Source organism: Ranitomeya variabilis, chromosome 6 (assembly GCF_051348905.1).
Source record: "Ranitomeya variabilis isolate aRanVar5 chromosome 6, aRanVar5.hap1, whole genome shotgun sequence".
NCBI lineage: Eukaryota > Metazoa > Chordata > Amphibia > Anura > Dendrobatidae > Ranitomeya > Ranitomeya variabilis.
In genome coordinates this window covers 506,788,379-506,808,066 of record NC_135237.1, presented here as the reverse complement: position 1 = coordinate 506,808,066, position 19,688 = coordinate 506,788,379, and the positions used below count along the sequence as shown (strand labels likewise).

The window sequence follows — 19,688 nt, the reverse complement described above, 5'->3', positions numbered from 1 at the left end:
GCAGGCAATACGGGGACCTTTCTTTAGTTCCAGGAGGAAGTCATCAAGGCCCTAATGTTTGGCACTCAGGAAGGTGAGGGACTCAGTACTTCTGAAACTGATGGTGCCTGTATTGTCCCAGGTCAACATTTCCCCGGAATGGTTCCCCAAACAGCAAAGAAAGGATGATCAGAAAAACGGTGCAGAGTATGCGCCAAGAGGGGAATCTGGAAAAGACACAATTTACCATTGTAAAACCTGCCCTGAGAAACTTGGCCTTTACATTAAGGATTGCTTCAAAGCGTACTACACGCCAACAAATTAATAAAATTTGCTTTTACCCTATTGACACAGCACACTTTTATAATCCGATGTACTTACGCACAATTTACACATAGCATCACATTATAAATTCATACACCAGTAAAACCAAAATCATTACTATAACTATGCCTCTAGATAATTCCTTGAGGGGTGTAATTTCCAAAATGGGGTCACTTGTGTGGGATTTCCACCATTTAGGCACAACAGGGACTCCCCATACACAACATAGCACACTTAGACCACTCAATCAAAGTCTGTGTTCCAAACCGTTACTCCTTCGCTTCCGAGCCCTGCTGTGTGCCCAAACAGTAGTTTTCCACCACATATGAGGTATCAGCATACTCAGGGGAAATTGCACAACAATTTTGGGGGTCCATTGCCTTCTGCTACTGTTGTGAAAATAAAAAAATTGGGGCTAAAAGGACACTTTTGGAGAAAAGATTTGATTTTTTTAATTTTCACGGCTTAACATTATAAATTTATGTGAAGCATCTGGGGGTTCAAAGTTCTCACCACATATCTAGATAAGTTCCTTCAGGGGTCCAGTATAAAAAATGGGTTCACTTGTAGAGGGTTCCACTGGTTAAGATGAGGGACTCTCGAAACGAGACATGGCGTCCGCTCTCGATTGCCCATTTTGTGTTCAAAAGTTAAACGGTGCTCCTTCTTTCCAAGCCCTGCTGTGCACCAAAACAGTAGTTTTTCCCCATATATGGGGTATCAGTGTACTCAGGAGAAATTGCACAACAAATTTTAGGGTCAGTTTTCTCCTGTTACCATTATGAAAATAAAAAAGGCTAAGGTCTGGGGTTAGATTTAGGGTAAGGCTAAGGTCTAGGGTTAGATTTAGGGTAAGGATAAGGTCTAGGATTAGATATAGGGTAAGGCTAAGGTCTAGGGTTAGATTTAGGGTAAGGATAAGGTCTAGGATTAGATATAGGGTAAGGCTAAGGTCTAGGGTTAGATTTAGGGTAAGGATAAGGTCTAGGATTAGATATAGGGTAAGGCTAAGGTCTAGGGTTAGATTGAGGGTAAGGCTAAGGTCTAGGGTTAGATTTAGGGTAAGGTCTAGGATTAGATATAGGGTAAGGCTAAGGTCTAGGGTTAGATTTAGGGTAAGGATAAGGTCTAGGATTAGATATAGGGTAAGGCTAAGGTCTAGGGTTAGATTGAAGGTAAGGCTAAGGTCTAGGATTAGATTTATGGTAAGACTAAGATCTACGGTTAGACTGAGGGTAAGGCTAAGGTCTAGGGTTAGATTTAGGGTAAGACTAAGATCTACGGTTAGACTGAGGGTAAGGCTGAGGTCGAGGGTTAGATTTAGGTTAAGACTAAGATCTACGGTTAGACTGAGGGTAAGGCTGAGGTCGAGGGTTAGATTTAGGTTAAGACTAAGATCTACGGTTAGACTGAGGGTAAGGCTGAGGTCGAGGGTTAGCTTTAGGTCAAGGAACAGATTTAGGATAAGGCTTACAATTAAAGTTCGGCTTACGTCTACAGTTAGATGAAAAATGATATTACGCTAACCCTGTTACATAACAAAACACAAAAAGGTAAATAAAATTTCCACTTGTTTTTTGGAGGGTTCGGGAAGCAAAAGCAGCAAAAAAGACTCGGTGGTCAAGGAGTAAACTATAATTTCATCAGTATTTTCCTCAGATGTGCTTGAGCCTGATATGAGGGATTCTGTAGTGGACTGGTCGGTGGAAGGGACCGGGAGCGCTCATGGCAGCCAGTGCTACACCCCATAGGGAGCAGCGTCCTGTACGCTCAGCCCCGGCTCCGGTGCGCTCACGTCCGCTCACTGCAGTGCTCAGCCTCTGGCAACACGCTCTCATCACTATGTTCTAATGTGCTTGACAAACTCTACTCTAGACTGGGTGGACTTTATATTCTTAAACCCCGCCCATTTCACGATGTTGCCCCGCCTCTTTCCCCCAGCATGCTCTGTGTTATCCATGTCGCTTCCGGCTCTCTGTTTGTGCATCAATACGATAGAAGTAACCTGCTAGCTAGCGTCACCTAACTGATAGGAGGCATGACCAATCAGAAGACGACGTTGTGATCGCTGTGGCCACTCCGTGCCTGGAGTCTATCTGAGGGGCGGACGCTTAGTGGCGGCGCCAGGTTGGGTTGCAGTGTAGTGAGGGAGAGGAGGAGGGATGTGTCTGAGGCACAACATGGAAGTTGTGCGGAGTTAGTGGCGGTTCCGGAACCATTCGCTTTACCGTAGAGTTTGGAGTGGACCGTGTCAGCGGATAGATACAACATGGAGCAGCCTGCGCCCAAGAGGTGAGCCCGGCGGGGATGTGTCCTCATGTGAGGGGTTGACACTGGGCCTGGGGGACATAGAGTGGTCCAGGCCTGTATCCTGCAGGTGTCACTTCCCAGACTGTCAGCTGCCCCTACACATAGGGCCATCACGTGATCTGCAGATTAACCCTTTCCTGGATGGTGCAGTTTGTATCGTTCCCCCTGCCCCCGACTGGCTTCCCCCCTGCGCCCCCGACAGGCGTTCCCCCCTGCGCCCCCGACAGGCGTTCCCCCTCTGCGCCCCCGACAGGCGTTCCCTCCTGCGCCCCCGACAGGCGTTCCCCCCTGCGCCCCCGACAGGCGTTCCCCCCTGCGCCCCCGACAGGCGTTCCCCCCTGCGCCCCCGACAGGCGTTCCCCCCTGCGCCCCCGACAGGCGTTCCCCCCTGCGCCCCCGACAGGCGTTCCCCCCCTGCGCCCCCGACAGGCGTTCCCCCCCTGCGCCCCCGACAGGCGTTCCCCCCCTGCGCCCCCGACAGGCGTTCCCCCCCTGCGCCCCCGACAGGCGTTCCCCCCCTGCGCCCCCGACAGGCGTTCCCCCCCTGCGCCCCCGACAGGCGTTCCCCCCCTGCGCCCCCGACAGGCGTTCCCCCCCTGCGCCCCCGACAGGCGTTCCCCCCTGCGCCCCCGACAGGCGTTCCCCCCTGCGCCCCCGACAGGCGTTCCCCCCTGCGCCCCCGACAGGCGTTCCCCCCTGCGCCCCCGACAGGCGTTCCCCCCTGCGCCCCCGACAGGCGTTCCCCCCCCCTGCGCCCCCGACAGGCGTTCCCCCCCGCGCCCCCGACAGGCGTTCCCCCCCGCGCCCCCGACAGGCGTTCCCCCCCGCGCCCCCGACAGGCGTTCCCCCCCGCGCCCCCGACAGGCGTTCCCCCCCGCGCCCCCGACAGGCGTTCCCCCCCGCGCCCCCGACAGGCGTTCCCCCCCGCGCCCCCGACAGGCGTTCCCCCCCGCGCCCCCGACAGGCGTTCCCCCCCGCGCCCCCGACAGGCGTTCCCCCCCCGCGCCCCCGACAGGCGTTCCCCCCCCGCGCCCCCGACAGGCGTTCCCCCCCGCGCCCCCGACAGGCGTTCCCCCCCGCGCCCCCGACAGGCGTTCCCCCCCGCGCCCCCGACAGGCGTTCCCCCCCGCGCCCCCGACAGGCGTTCCCCCCCGCGCCCCCGACAGGCGTTCCCCCCCCGTGCCCCCGACAGGCGTTCCCCCCCCCCCGTGCCCCCGACAGGCGTTCCCCCCCCCCGTGCCCCCGACAGGCGTTCCCCCCCCGTGCCCCCGACAGGCGTTCCCCCCCGTGCCCCCGACAGGCGTTCCCCCCCGTGCCCCCGACAGGCGTTCCCCCCCGTGCCCCCGACAGGCGTTCCCCCCCGTGCCCCCGACAGGCGTTCCCCCCCCCGTGCCCCCGACAGGCGTTCCCCCCCCCGTGCCCCCGACAGGCGTTCCCCCCCCGTGCCCCCGACAGGCGTTCCCCCCCCGCGCCCCCGACAGGCGTTCCGCCCCGCGCCCCCGACAGGCGTTCCGCCCCGCGCCCCCGACAGGCGTTCCGCCCCGCGCCCCCGACAGGCGTTCCCCCCCCTGCGCCCCCGACAGGCGTTCCCCCCCCCCTTGCGCCCCCGACAGGCGTTCCCCCCCCCCCCCCCTGCGCCCCCGACAGGCGTTCCCCCCCCCCTGCGCCCCCGATAGGCGTTCCCCCCCCCCCCTGCGCCCCCGACAGGCGTTCCCCCCCCCCTGCGCCCCCGACAGGCGTTCCCCCCCCCCCTGCGCCCCCGACAGGCGTTCCCCCCCCCCCCCTGCGCCCCCGACAGGCGTCCCCCCCCCCCGACAGGCGTTCTGCTCTCAGTTGAGGCAGCAAAAACCCGTTTACTAATTCCGTTTAAAGCCTGACAACACAGAGTTGCCTGAGATCTTTAGTAATTAAAATGGCTGAAAGTGAGGATTGAGCATATGGGACATCAGACTGTTCTGTCGGGAGATAAGCAGCCGCCCAGGAACCTCTTGTCTCTCTTACCGTGTTGAAATAAACATGTACATCCAGCTATTCTGAGTGCTCATTGTTGGGGAGGGGGAAATACTATCTTGTGGCCCATGATGGGCCGGAGCTTCCTATCTCAGTCCCTGCTGGCTTAGAGTGCAGTTTTTTTTTTGCAGTCCAGCAGAGTTGTGTAATTGCTGCAGTTCATTCAGCAAGAAATTGTACAAGGCCGGACTCTTCTGACGCTTTCTATTCGCTTTTATGGAAGAAATCCTTTACCTGGTAATTCACATGACTGTCCCTACTAACAGATTAGCCGATCCAGAGGGAATGTGATATGAAGGCAGCACTGCAAACCCCTCACAAGATTGGCGAGGATATGCCAACACTTTTCTATGCAAATACCTAGGGTTGTGCGCTTTTTGCACAAACTTTGTTTGTTAGAGTACTTTCTGCACAATAAAGTTGATCACATGTTGTGTCTTTCCATTTGTGGTGACTTGGAAGCAAGTGTTCAGTTCCTCTGCAGCGCCTCCACAGGAGATATGAAGCATTACATACTGTCCAGTTATATCACGGCGTCTGTTTTATAATGCCAGGTCCTCCAGGGTGAGAGTTGCGTTGTTGTGGCTGATAGGGGTTGGTGATCCCCTTTTAGGTTAAGATGATGGAAAAAGAAGTATGATCAGCTTTTATCACTGGGGAAAGGCACATGTTTCCGCTGTGAAGAAAATGAATTAAATGGCGGCCATTCATAAATGTCTTTCCATGTAAAGCATGTCTACTTCTGAGCCGTTCTGACAGACCAGTTGTTCTTTCTACCTTGTAAAGGTTGGGGATCCCCCCTTTATGCCAATTTTTACTTCTAAAGCCGATGTCCGATGACTGTGTTTTCAGTCCGTGTGTTGTCTGTGCAAAACAGTCCATGGATCAATGTACGTGAATGTGTTGGTTCAGATGAGCGCTTTCCCAGCATGGATGAAATAATCATTCATTATTTCTGAACTAAAAAGGGTAATTTATCATACAGTCGTCTGAAGCCAGCCTAAATCTCAACAGTGATAGTTTGGCTGATGGCTGCCTCTCCTGATTCCCCATAAGAATAAGAATGGTCGCTGCAGCCTTATGTTCGAGTGTTCTCAATGGGAGAACCACTGCTAGGCTCCCCTGATGGTCTTCCCTTTGCTCTTCTCTCCCCCAACTTCATCTGTCAGGGCGCCTTCCATACAAATTAGGAGATGGTCTGTCGATCTTGGCCAAACTGTTGGAGGATTGTCGTTCTAGGACCATCTCCTTACCTCCAGATGCTCCCTTGGTGGCATGTCTTAACTGGCTCCTCTCAGGATAAGCTGCCAGTCCCTTCCTGTCCCTGCAAAGAAAGTGATGTCTTTACATCTTTCTTTGCTTTCGAAACAAGGGCTGTCTCTGTTGCGACCATGAAGAGCACATTGATGTTTCAATGATCACTTGGTGACAGGGCTGTGGAGTCAGTCGTAGAGTCAGAGCCCATTTTGGTGGAGTCGGTGTCATGGAAATTGAGGAGTCGGAGGTTTGGCTTACCGACTCCACAGCCCTGCTTGGTGATTTGGTACATCTAGAGATGGGCGTACCCGGACAGAAATGTTCATCGATTGTGCCAGACAGTCACTGTTAGGACCCGAAGTCCGGAGCAGTCTTTGGGGTAAGTGCGTGGCAGAGGGGAGCGAGAGATTTTTTTTCTTTTCTTAGCATTTTGGGTATCCATTATTTTCTATGTAGGTCTGGTGGAAATTTTGGTAGCTGAACCGAACTTCCTAAACAATTTTGGTCAGGTGCCAGAACCCGAACTTCCATGGGTCCGCCCATCCCTAGTTAAAGCCAATTACATGAGCCGGTAATGTTCCCATAATGAGTGTACCGATGACACAGCAAGTCAAGCATCGATCTTTTGATTCTATTTTCATGGTGCTGTCACTGTCTGTGTGATCTCAAAGCGGTTCGTTATTGTCAACAGCGTGTCCTCTGTTGGCAGAAAACGAGCTGCCGACAAGAAGGATTTTGTTCTCCTAAAGATGCAATGAGGTGACAAGTCTTGTGTTGGATGGCGTGTTCACATGGAGCAATTATCAGAAATAAACTTATGTGCTAACTCTTGTTTGGCCACATTGGTCCATCGAGGGAAAAAAATAAAAAAGTTACATGTTGACACAAGCCGTGTATTTTTTTTTCTTTTTTTTGTTGTTGTAACTACTAAAATATATATAAAGAAAAGCCGTATGTTTGTTGTCTCCATAATCGTACTGACCTGAAGAATCATATTGCCAGGTAATTTTTAGTGGCCCACGAATGTCGTAAAAACAAATCCTTTGTGAATTTTTTTTTTTTTGTTCGCCATGTCACAGCACTTGGAAAGGGTTTTTTTTTTCTGCTGATTGAATGGTAAGAAGAAAGTCATTAAAAATTAGAGCTCCCCCAAATCTTATGGCTCTTGGAAGAAGGGTAGGAAACAACGAACACACACAAAAAAAGGGTTATATTGGGTGAGAGTTTCACTAGACGTTGAGGACGGCTGAAGGACCTCCGCTGCTGAGGATTTATTGCAGTCTGTCAGTAATGACTCCAGACACTGTGCATTCGTTCAGTGACATGGCCGCCATGCCGTCATTGTTACAATGGAGACTCGAGTACGACCTTCACTACAACCGCACACGCATCACTATTTGTCATGCGTTCCCTTATGTCCCTCTAGTATATTGCAGAAGGGAAAATAATCTAGCAGCAAATGTGATGGTGCTGGGTCAGCGGTGCAGACACAAAGATGCGTACTACTTCAATGACATTTCTCAGCCCCCCACTAATCACTGACATGTCGGGGGATGCACTACAGCAAGGCTGGACAAAAACTTGCCAAATTGCACACCAATGTGGTGGTTTTGCCTTCAGCCCACCATACATTGTGTAGTCGTGGGCTCCATCCATCTTTGTCAGTGCCATACAGTTTGCGCGCCTCCCGAATCTTTGTTTGCATCGTCTGCTGTGAGAATGCCAGAAATGTTCTGCATGGAGCACGGAAAGCCAAAATCCAATACAGCAATGGAGAATGATTATAAAACACAAGTAACCACTGGGAAAGACTGCTTCCTCTGGTTACAATAAATTGATCCTACACTTCATATCTAATGTGCATGGAGACCCCTCCCGACTGTTTCCACAACAGATGATTTCAAACAATTAATTGTGTCTTCCATTAAATTGGGAGCTGTCACTCCGGTGGTTTGCTTCACAGCTATCTAAGGTGTACGGCCACCTTAAGGCCTAATTCACATGTCAGGTTTTTATTTTTTCTTTGCAAAAAAAAGATATACTTTTATCAGTTTGCTGGATCCAATTGTCATCCATTTTGGTCCTTGTATCCATTTTTACTATCAGGTTCACATATACAAAAAAAAAAAATAAAACAAGGCATATACTACTTGTTAAACAGTAGAAACCATACAATGCTCATGCGATGGACCAATTTATTTGAAATTGTGTCAAACTGAATCAAAACTTGTGTCTGTCCTTTGCAGGCATAAAAGACGGCCATGTGAACATTCCCATACACTATAATGGGAAAACAGACATCTGATTATCTTAGATTCTCCATTCCTCCCAGAGGAGCCATGATCCAGGCTGCATTTTTTCTTTTGCTTAGAATCATTTTTTTTGTACTATATATATATATATATATATATATATATATATATATATATATATATATATATATATATATATATATATATATATATATATATATATATATATTTCAAAAAGCTGAATGTTACAGCTGTGTGTGTCACTTAGTAATATGGAAATATGGCTGTTTCTACCATGCTGACCAGTCTCTCACATGTACGGCCCTTCTCTGGTTGCCTTTGCTTTTGTCCATAGACCTGTTTGTACATTTGTATGTCATGATTTTTCCTGCAGCCATCCTTCCTTGGGCTTCATGTAACAGTGTATTTGCCATCCACTGATTGTGATGTCTTTCGTGTTGTCAGATGAGGAAGAACAGAAATGACCCGATAGTAAGAAATTAAAAAAAACGAAGAAAAATAAGCCATTGTAATTGTGCAACTGACAGTGATGATCTTTTAAATGTTGTTATTTCTTGGGCTGATGGCTGCTATGTTTCCCCTGTCCCATGACCAGCGATGAACATGTTCACAATCACTCGCTCGGCCTGTGGATTAGGGCCTTTACTTGGGCTTTAGAAAGATAGAAAGTCCCCAAAGGTAGACTATTTCTTTCTTGATTGCATGTATTCAGGGTTAAAGTTCATTTTTGCAATTAGGTTCCCTTAAAACTTTTTTGCACTGTTTGGTTTTTACATCCTCTCTGTCTCACTGCACATTCAATTATGATGTAGTCTGCAGTTTTATATCATTTGAGAAAAAGATAGATAAGAGTTAGAAACTCTTACATCATCATTCAGTATAAATAAGCTCACTGACTATTTTTTAGTTACGGTAACTCATCACAATAGACAGCAATAGTGTAACCCAAAAACTATAGGCGTCAAATGGTGCAAAATGTTTGAAAGAAAAACAGTTGCAAAAATTGAATTTTAGCTTTATAGCTATCATTAAAGAAAAAAAAAAATTGCCCCCAAAAGGTTCACAACCCCTAAGTATGAACCTTAAAATTTAGATGAAGTCTGAGGTTTGGCTCCTTCCACATTACAAGCTGCGTTTCTCTTGTAGTACTGCACTATAGTGTTGTTACCTAACCACGCAATGCTGTGTCAGGCGTCTCAGGTTCTTCCCGCTGCTATCTTGCATATTAGACATGCTTGAAGTCATTCCCTTTTTGTTCGCTTTTGAAAATAACACAATCCAGTTTTGTACAGGTCACGTTAATAATGAATAGGGTTCTGCTGTATTTTAGAAATATGGCAGCACTATTAAATGAGGTGTAAAATGTACAGCCATCAGCTGTAACATACTACCTGCCTAACTTTGCCTATGTTGGCCATGTACCACTAAATCAAATGACGCTTTCAATAGGTTTTCCAAGCTTGTGGTACACTCTGTGACAGCAGACTTGTGAAGCCTTGCAGCACGCGCACTGCACTTAAAAGATTTTCTGGTGCCGGCCACATTTCAACTAGACTTATTCGACCTTGTTCAGTTCACTTGTATTGAATGAGGCTGCCCACGTCTAGTTGGTACGTGACCACATGTATGATAATCACATACTTGTGGTCATGTGTCTGATCACTCCTGGCACTGGTACCGTAGAATCCTGACAGCGGGCACTTTGTGCTCTGAGAGGATTCACAAGTCTGCAGTCACATAGAGTGACTGCAGACTTATACCCCAAAGCTGTACAAACCCTTAAAGGCCTGGACTCTAGAAGACGTCTGAAGGTGTCCTGTCGTATCTGCACCAAGACTTTAGCAACAGATCGTGTAAATCAGGTGCCCAACCTTTTTTGGTTCTTGGGCAACATTTTTAGATTGTACTACTCCGAAGGACCATATTAAAAAGCATAAAGGGGAATTTTATCTGAAAGTATATGCCATAAATATCTTATAAGGAGGAGGTTCCATTTCTGGAATTTATCATACATTCGCAGAATGGGAATCCCCTGCTCATTTGACATTGGGAGGGAAAAGGAGAGGTGTCAAGGTGGCCACGAGTGATCTCCATTGTCTTTCCTGAGAGTTACACACAGCAGCTCGGCATTTCGTAAACTAGTATGGAAAGAGCCACATTCATACACAGACGTGTGTATGCACATGACTGCTGCAGTGGTCACTTTGTCTCCCACTGGAAGTGGGGAAGACCGACGGAAGTACTAAAAGTGAATCTGTCAACAGATTTTTGCCACCTAATCTGAGAGTAAGGCCAGGGTCACACTTGCGAGTGTAATGCGAGAAACTCGCACATCAATACCCGGCACTGCCACCGGCACTCGGGAACGGAGCGTGTGTCTGCATGTATGTCTATTCAGCTGAACGCTGCGGTTCCGAGTGCCAGTGGCAGTGCCGGGTATTGATGCGAGAGATTTGAGCGAGTTTCTTGCATCACACTCGCAAGTGTTACCCCGGCCTAAGACACCTATACTGAGATCCTATATGAAGCATAAAATTGTAAGAAACACCTAGAAAAAGACTTCATGAAAAGGCAAAATCAAGTTTATTGATGTAAACACTGATAAAATCAGGCCATAAGGGCAGTAGGGGAATAAAAAACACAGATTAGGTAGATAGGTGGCACAGCCTGGACACGTACAACAAAGTAATAAATGTACAAAAGGGTAATGGCATATAAAAAAAAGCAGGTAGATAACGTATTAATAATTGGGTAGCATCCCATGTAAGGCTACAGGAGTAATACCATAATTATTAATTTTTTAAGGTATAATTACCAGGGCAAGGCATGCAATGGACTGGTAAATGGTGAATTGCCTAGTTACTGGGACATTGCGGTCCTTCTTTTTTCACATCGCTATGTATTACAAACCTCCCATACACCAGGGTTATTTATTTCACTCCTCCTGGCACTTCACTATTAATTGCTATTCCTCAGAACTCCTGATCCTCCGAATCTCATTACCTTGTTTTGTGGACTCTGCAAAATCACATGATTATACCCCATCATGTGGATTCCTTTACCCCGTGACCGGGTGTCCCTTTGATCACATGACAGGAGGTGCCGCCCAGTCATCGCATGAAGAGCTCCTTCTGCTGTGAGGATCCCTGCTCAGGCGGGCCAGCCTTCTCCGATCATGTGACCGCTTGGATAGGATCACACACCTCATGCCCTCTATTGGCACTATAAAAACGTACCTTACCAGCGTCTAACCGCCCCTGGACAAAGCGTTTCATTGCGAAATGCGCATTGGGTGTGGTGGACGCCTGGACCCCATCTACTCTGTTGATAACGGATATGTTATTATATTTTCATTATGCAGTCATGTTTTGATATATTGGTTTTGAGTGTATTTATTCTATATTGCACAGCTACTAAACTCTAATGGGTTAGTTAACTGTTGACTTTACTGATTATATACCCCCATTCAGCATAAAATGTGTGTATATGTGTAGGATAGAAGAGACGGATTACACACAGTAAATACAAATAGAATAGGTAGAAATACAGATGTCTGTGACATACAGTACAGACCAAAAATTTGGACACACCTTCTCATTTAAAGATTTTTCTGTATTTTCATGACTAAGAAAATTGTACATTATTCACACTGAAGGCATCAAAACTATGAAGTAACACGTGTGGAATTATATACTTAACAGAAAAGTGTGAAACAACTGAAAATGTCTTATATTCTAGGTTCTTCAAAGTAGCCACCTTTCACTTTGACTGCTTTGCACTATCCTGGGCTTATTTTCAAAATATGTAGAAATGGACAACCCATCTACTATATAATTGTCTAAGGGTCACTTCCGTCTTTCTGTCCTTCTGTCTTTCTTTCTGTCACGGATATTCATTGGCCGCGACCTCTGTCTGTCATGGAATCCAAGTCACTGATTGGTCTCGCCAGCTGCCTGTCATGGCTGCCGCGACCTATCAGCGACGGCCACAGTCCGATTAGTCCCTCCCTACTCCCCTGCAATCAGTGCCCGACGCCCGCATACTCCCCTCCAGTCACCGCTCACACAGGGTTAATGCCGGCGGTAACGGACCGCGTTATGCCGCGGGTATCTCACTCCGTTACCGCCGTCATTAACCCTGTGTGACCAAGTTTTTACTATTGATGCTGCCTATGCAGCGTCAATAGTAAAAACATCTAATGTTAAATATAATAAAAAAAATAAAAAATCATTATATACTCACCTTCCGCCGCCTTTCCCGCTCCTCGCGACGCTCCGGTGACCGGTCCATGCAAGCGGCAGGTTCCGGTGGCAAGGATGGTCTGCGAGAAGGACCTGCCATGACGTCATGGTCATGTGACCGCGACGTCATCACAAGTCCTGCGCGAGAAGGACCTGCCGTGACGTCACAGTCATGTGACCACGACACGGTCATGTGACCGTGACATCATCACAGGTCTTGCGTGCCTGCGCGAGAAGGAGGTGACAGGGCTACAAGGGGCCCTCCGAAGGTGAATATATGTTTATTTTTTAACCTGTGACATACGTGGCTGGGCAATATACTACGTGGCTGGGCAATATACTACGTAGCTGGGCAATATACTATGTGACTGGGCAATATACTACGTGGCTGGGCAATATACTACGTAGCTGGGCAATATACTACGTGACTGGCCAATATACTACGTGGCTGGGCAATATACTACGTAGCTCTGTGCTGTATACTACGTGACTGGCCAATATACTATGTGGGCTGGGCAATATACTATGTGGGCTGTGCAATATACTACGTGGACATGCATATTCTAGAATACCCGATAAGTTAGAATCGGGCCACCATCTAGTATATAAAACTGTGTGAATAAACCGCATGTGTGAAGGCAGCCTTACTTTTATGGTGGATCATTATATTCCCTTCTTTTTACATTTAGGTGATGCGTCAAAGACAGTTCACTTGGCTCATGGGGGGGGGGGGGGGGGGACGGCTAGATACAGTCATGGCCAAAAGTATTGACACCCCTGCAATTCTGTCAGATAATACTCAGTTTCTTCCTGAAAATGATTGCAAACACAAATTCTTTGGTATTATTATCTTCCTTTAATTTGTCTTAAATGAAAAAACACAAAAGAGAATGAAGCAAGAAGCAAAACATTGATCATTTCACACAAAACTCCAAAAATGGGACAGACAAAAGTATTGGCACCCTCAGCCTAATACTTGGTTGCACAGCCTTTAGCCAAAATAACTGCGACCAACCGCTTCCGGTAACCATCAATGAGTTTCTTACAATGCTCTGCTGGAATTTTAGACCATTCTTCTTTGGCAAACTGCTCCAGGTCCCTGATATTTGAAGGGTGCCTTCTCCAAACTGCCATTTTTAGATCTCTCCACAGGTGTTCTATGGGATTCAGGTCTGGACTCATTGCTGGCCACCTTAGAAGTCTCCAGTGCTTTCTCTCAAACCATTTTCTAGTGCTTTTTGAAGTGTGTTTTGGGTCATTGTCCTGCTGGAAGACCCATGACCTCTGAGGGAGACGCAGCTTTCTCACACTGGGCCCTACATTATGCTGCAAAATTTGTTGGTAGTCTTCAGACTTCATAATGTCATGCACACGGTCAAGCAGTCCAGTGCCAGAGGCAGCAAAGCAACCCCAAAACATCAGGGAACTTCCGCCATGTTTGACTGTAAGGACCGTGTTCTTTTCTTTGAATGGCTCCTTACTCTGTGTTGATGCCTTTGCCCAAAAAGCTCTACTTTTGTCTCTTCTGTCCAGAGAACATTCTTCCAAAACGTTTTAGGCTTTTTCAGGTAAGTTTTGGCAAACTCCAGCCTGGCTTTTTTATGTCTCGGGGTAAAAAGTGGGGTCTTCCTGGGTCTCCTACCATACAGTCCCTTTTCATTCAGACGCCGATGGATAGTACGTGTTGACACTGTTGTACCCTCGGACTGCAGGGCAGCTTGAACTTGTTTGGATGTTAGTCGAGGTTCTTTATCCAACATCCGCACAATCTTGCCTTGAAATCTCTTGTCAATTTTTCTTTTCCGTCCACATCTAGGGAGGTTAGCCACAGTGCCATGGGCTTTAAACTTCTTGATGACACTGCGCACGGTAGACACAGGAACATTCAGGTCTTTGGAGATGGACTTGTAGCCTTGAGATTGCTCATGCTTCCTCACAATTTGGTTTCTCAAGTCCTCAGACAGTTGTTTAGTCTTCTTTCTTTTCTCCATGCTCAATGTGGTACACACAAGGGCACAGGACAGAGGTTGAGTCAACTTTAATCCCTGTCAACTGGCTGCAAGTGTGATTTAGTTATTGCCAACACCTGTTAGGTGCCACAGGTAAGTTACAGGTGCTGTTAATTACACAAATTAGAGAAGCATCACATGATTTTTCGAATGGTGCCAATACTTTTGTCCACCCCCTTTTTTATGTTTGGTGTGGAATTATATCCAATTTGGCTTTAGGACAATTCTTTTTGTGTTTTTTCATTTAAGATAAATTAAATGAAGATAATAATACCAGAGAATTTGTGTTTGCAATCATTTTCGGGAAGAAACTGAGTATTATCTGACAGAATTGCAGGGGTGTCAATACTTTTGGCCATGACTGTATGTCCAGAAACTGTAATATCATTCTTGATTCAGACATCATATGATCTTCTGGTGATTTCTGATATCAAATGAACAGTTAGAGTTTTGTTTGCTGCAGATGGTACAGACCTTAGATGTACATACGCTTCCTTAATTAACCCTTCAGTGCTAGGGCCTAGATTCACACTCAATGTTGCAGCATTATTTATTGTATTTATCTTTACACTTTTAAAACCCTAAAGTTTGCCTTTGTTTAGAAGTTAGATTTCTAAAGGCATCAATTTGGTTTGCAAGTAATGTATTAAAATTGCATTTTTTTCTTTTTTTCTTTTTATCTTGCTTTTTTTTTAAATATATATTTATTTAGCAGCTGCAGTTTGGAATTACCAGACTGTTGCACAACTCTTAGGATAAATATCTTAATCAGCAGGAAGAGTATAACCCATAATTAAAACATAACTTTTACTGGTATGGTTAAAATAGACATTAATAAACAATAATAGTGCTCACGCCGAAAACTGTGCAGAATAAAAACTGGTTCAGTCTCACCGATTGTAGACGTGGGATGCCCACACAATTGAGGAAGGGTCCCAAAAGGGGGGGTCCAGTATAGCACCAAAAAATTCTGGGGTAGGGGACCTGTTCCCTACTCCCCTGTCGTGCCCCAGCAATTGACTCCTGTCCTAACAAGGACAGGCCCGAGTATGCCCTGCTATGGACACCCCCCACCAAAACAATAGTAACCAACGCCTCCCTTGGGAGGCGTTGGTTACTATTGTTTTGGTGGGGGGTGTCCATAGCAGGGCATACTCGGGCCTGTCCTTGTTAGGACAGGAGTCAATTGCTGGGGCACGACAGGGGAGTAGGGAACAGGTCCCCTACCCCAGAATTTTTTGGTGCTATACTGGACCCCCCCTTTTGGGACCCTTCCTCAATTGTGTGGGCATCCCACGTCTACAATCGGTGAGACTGAACCAGTTTTTATTCTGCACAGTTTTCGGCGTGAGCACTATTATTGTTTATTAATGTCTATTTTAACCATACCAGTAAAAGTTATGTTTTAATTATGGGTTATACTCTTCCTGCTGATTAAGAAGTTGCTTTTTTTTTAAAAAACAAAACAAAAACAAAAACAAAAAAAAAAACAACCTTTCTTACATTCTTATTTTGTTTTATCCCAGTAAACGACTTCAAGCAAACCTGTCAGCAGGATTGTGCCCAGTAAACCTACAGACAGTGTCAGGTCAGTGCCGTTCTACTGATTACAATGATACCTGGTGATGAAATCCGTCTTGTGGTTGATGTTTAATCTTTATTTTCAGTTTTGTGTTAATGATATGCCCGTGCTTCAGGGGGCTTCATGTGGTGCTCTGCTTAGGTATTCATCTGTATGTGCTTATGTGAGTTCACTGATCCCACACCCCTATTTCACATAATACAATCTCCAGCAAAATGGCAGTGGCACATGCGTAGTAGCATCTATCGCTTGCCCAGTATCATTTATCGGAAGGTGGTAGATGCTACTGTGCATGCGCCGGCACCATTTTGATAAAGTTACATTTATATATATTTTTACCCGATAATATTATATGCATTTTACGATACATGATACTGCGCAGGTGCCGCCATTTTGCTGAATGTAAATATTTTTTTTTTCTAACCCCACAATATGATATGCATTATGTAAAATAGGGGGCAGGTCACTGCAGGCCCATAAAGATGCATATGTAAGCAGAGCACCAAGTAAAGCCCCCACACAGGCCCTCCCAAGAGCACGAGCATTTCATTAACTAAAAACTGCAAATAAAGATTAAACATCAACCACAAGAAGGATTTCATCACCAAGGTATCATGTTAATCAGTATAACGGCGCCGACCTGACACCGTCTGTAAGTAACTGAGCACAATTCTGCTGACAGGTTCCCTTTAAGCATGCGTCGTTCTTGTTTTTTTTTCGCTCTTTTTCTTGCCAATTATCATACACTGCTCTAACTTTGAATTGCAGCGTATTTTATGCCTGTCATCGTGACACAAGAATCAGAGGCAGGGGTCTTCGTTATGCCATATATGCCAAGGAAAACCATCTGCCCCTCACAGTCATGTTGGCTGCAGTCTTTCTCCAACTAACTGTTTAGATGCCTTGGTCATTGACCATGGCCTCTAAGGGGTTAAACACCCAAGTCTAGCTTTATCGCTGATCCCAGCCCCTGCAACATTGTCATATACTGGTGCATTTCACAAAATTAGAATATCATCAAAAAGTTAATTTTTCAATACAAAAAGTCAAGCTCATACAGTTAGGTCCATATATATTTGGACAGAGACAACATTTTTCTAATTTTGGTTATAGACATTACCACAATGAATTTTAAACAAAACAATTCAGATGCAGTTGAAGTTCAGGCTTTCAGCTTTCATTTGAGAGTATCCACATTAAAATTGGTTGAAGGGTTTAGGAGTTTCAGCTCCTTAACATGTGCCACCCTGTTTTTAAAGGGACCAAAAGTAATTGGACAATTGACTCCAAGGCTATTTCATGGACAGGTGTGGGCAATCCCTTCGTTATGTCATTCTCAATTAAGCAAATAAAAGGCCTGGAGTTGATTTGAGGTGTGTTGCTTGCATTTGGAAGGTTTTGCTGTGAAGTAAATATGCGGTCAAAGGAGCTCTCCATGCAGGTGAAACAAGCCATCCTTAAGCTGCGAAAACAGAAAAAATCCATCCGAGAAATTGCTACAATATTAGGAGTGGAAAAATCTACAGTTTGGTACATCCTGAGAGAGAAAGAAAGCACTGGTGAACTCATCAATGCAAAAAACCTGGGCGCTCACGGAAGACAACAGTGGTGGGTGATCGCAGAATAATCTCCATGGTGAAGAGAAACCCCTTCACAACAGCCAACCAAGTGACCAACACTCTCCAGGAGGTCGGCGTATCAATATCCAAATCTACCATAAAGAGAAGACTGCATGAAAGTAAATACAGAAGCTTCACTGCACGGTGCAAGCCACTCATAAGCATCAAGACAAATGAAACCAAGATCAACCTCTACCAGAATGATGGAAAGAGAAAAGTATGGCGAAGGCGTGGTACAGCTCATGATCCAAAGCATACCACATCATCTGTAAAACACGGCGGAGTCAGTGTGATGGCTTGGGCATGCATGGCTGCCAGTGGCACTTGGTCACTAGTATTTATTGATGATGTGACACAGGACAGAAGCAGCCGAATGAATTCTGAGGTATTCAGAGCCATACTGTGTGCTCAGATCCAGCCAAATGCAGCCAAACTGATTGGTCGTTGTTTCATACTACAGATGGACAATGACCCAAAACATAAAGCCATAGCAACCCAGGAGTTTATTAAAGGAAAGAAATTGAATATTCTTGAATGGCCAAGTCAGTCACCTGGTCTCAACCCAATTGAGCATGCATTTCACTTGTTAAAGACTAAACTTCAGACAGAAAGGCCCACAAACAAACAGCAACTGAAAACCACCGCAGTGAAGGCCTGGTAGAGCACCAAAAAGGAGGAAACACAGCGTTTGGTGATGTCCATGAGTGCAAGACTTCAGGCAGTCATTGCCAATAAAGGGTTTTCAACCAAGTACTAGAAATGAACATTTTATTTAAAATTATTTAATCTGTCCAATTACTTTTGGTCCCTTTAAAAACAGGGTGGCACATGTTAAGGAGCTGAAACTCCTAAACCCTTCATCCAATTTTAATGTGGATACCCTCAAATGAAAGCTGAAAGTCTGAACTTCAACTGCATCTGAATTGTTTTGTTTAAAATTCATTGTGGTAATGTCTATAACCAAAATTAGAAAAATGTTGTCTCTGTCTAAATATATATGGACCTAACTGTATATTATATAGAGTCATTACAAACAGAGTGATCTATTTCCAGTGTTTACTTCTGTTAATGTTGATGATTATGACTTACAGCTAATGAAAATCCAATACTATCAAACACTAGTGACCCAGTGCCACTGGCAGCCATGCATGCCCAAGCCATCACACTGCCTCCGCCGTGTTTTACAGATGATGCGGTATGCTTTGGATCATGAGCTGTACCATGCCTTCGCCATACTTTTCTCTTTCCATCATTCTGGTAGAGGTTGATCTTGGTTTCATCTGTCCAAAGAATGTTCTTCCAGAACTGTGCTGGCTTTTTTAGATGTTTTTTTTAGCAAAGTCCAGTCTATCCTTTTTATTCTTGATGCTTATGAGTGGCTTGCACCGTGCAGTGAAGCTTCTGTATTTACTTTCATGCAGTCTTCTCTTTATGGTAGATTTGGATATTGATACGCCGACCTCCTGGAGAGTGTTGTTCACATGGTTGGCTGTTGTGAAGGGGTTTCTCTTCACCATGGAGATTATTCTGCGATCACCCACCACTGTTTTCTTCCGTGAGCGCCCAGGTTTTTTGCATTGATGAGTTCACCAGTGCTTTCTTTCTCTCTCAGGATGTACCAAACTGTAGATTTTTCCACTCCTAATATTGCAGCAATTTCTCGGATGGATTTTTTCTGTTTTCGCAGCTTAAGGATGGCTTGTTTCACCTGCATGGAGAGCTCCTTTGACCGCATATTTACTTCACAGCAAAACCTTCCAAATGCAAGCACCACACCTCAAATCAACTCCAGGCCTTTTATCTGCTTAATTGAGAATGACATAACGAAGGGATAGCCCACACCTGTCCATGAAATAGCCTTGGAGTCAATTGTCCAATTACTTTTGGTCCCTTTAAAAACAGGGTGGCACATGTTAAGGAGCTGAAACTCCTAAACCCTTCATCCAATTTTAATGTGGATACCCTCAAATGAAAGCTCAAAGTCTGAATTTCATCTGCATCTGAATTGTTTTGTTTAAAATTCATTGTGGTAATGTCTACAACCAAAATTAGAAAAATGTTGTCTCTGTCTAAATATATATGGA

General features: G+C 45.9%; 1 protein-coding gene across 2 annotated transcripts in view; it reads left to right on the top strand.

Moving 5' to 3' along the window:
• The first annotated feature begins 2,333 nt into the window (after positions 1–2,333).
• The window catches only part of STK3 (serine/threonine kinase 3), a 252,731-nt gene continuing 235,376 nt past the window's right edge, over positions 2,334–19,688 (top strand). Inside the window, exon 1 of one of the 2 annotated variants that reach the window (XM_077270873.1) lies at positions 2,334–2,595. In XM_077270873.1, the coding sequence (XP_077126988.1) occupies positions 2,573–2,595 (23 nt within the window). In that variant the 5' untranslated portion in view covers positions 2,334–2,572. The remainder of the gene's footprint in view (positions 2,596–19,688) is intronic. The other variant, XR_013217065.1, reaches the window with a different exon arrangement.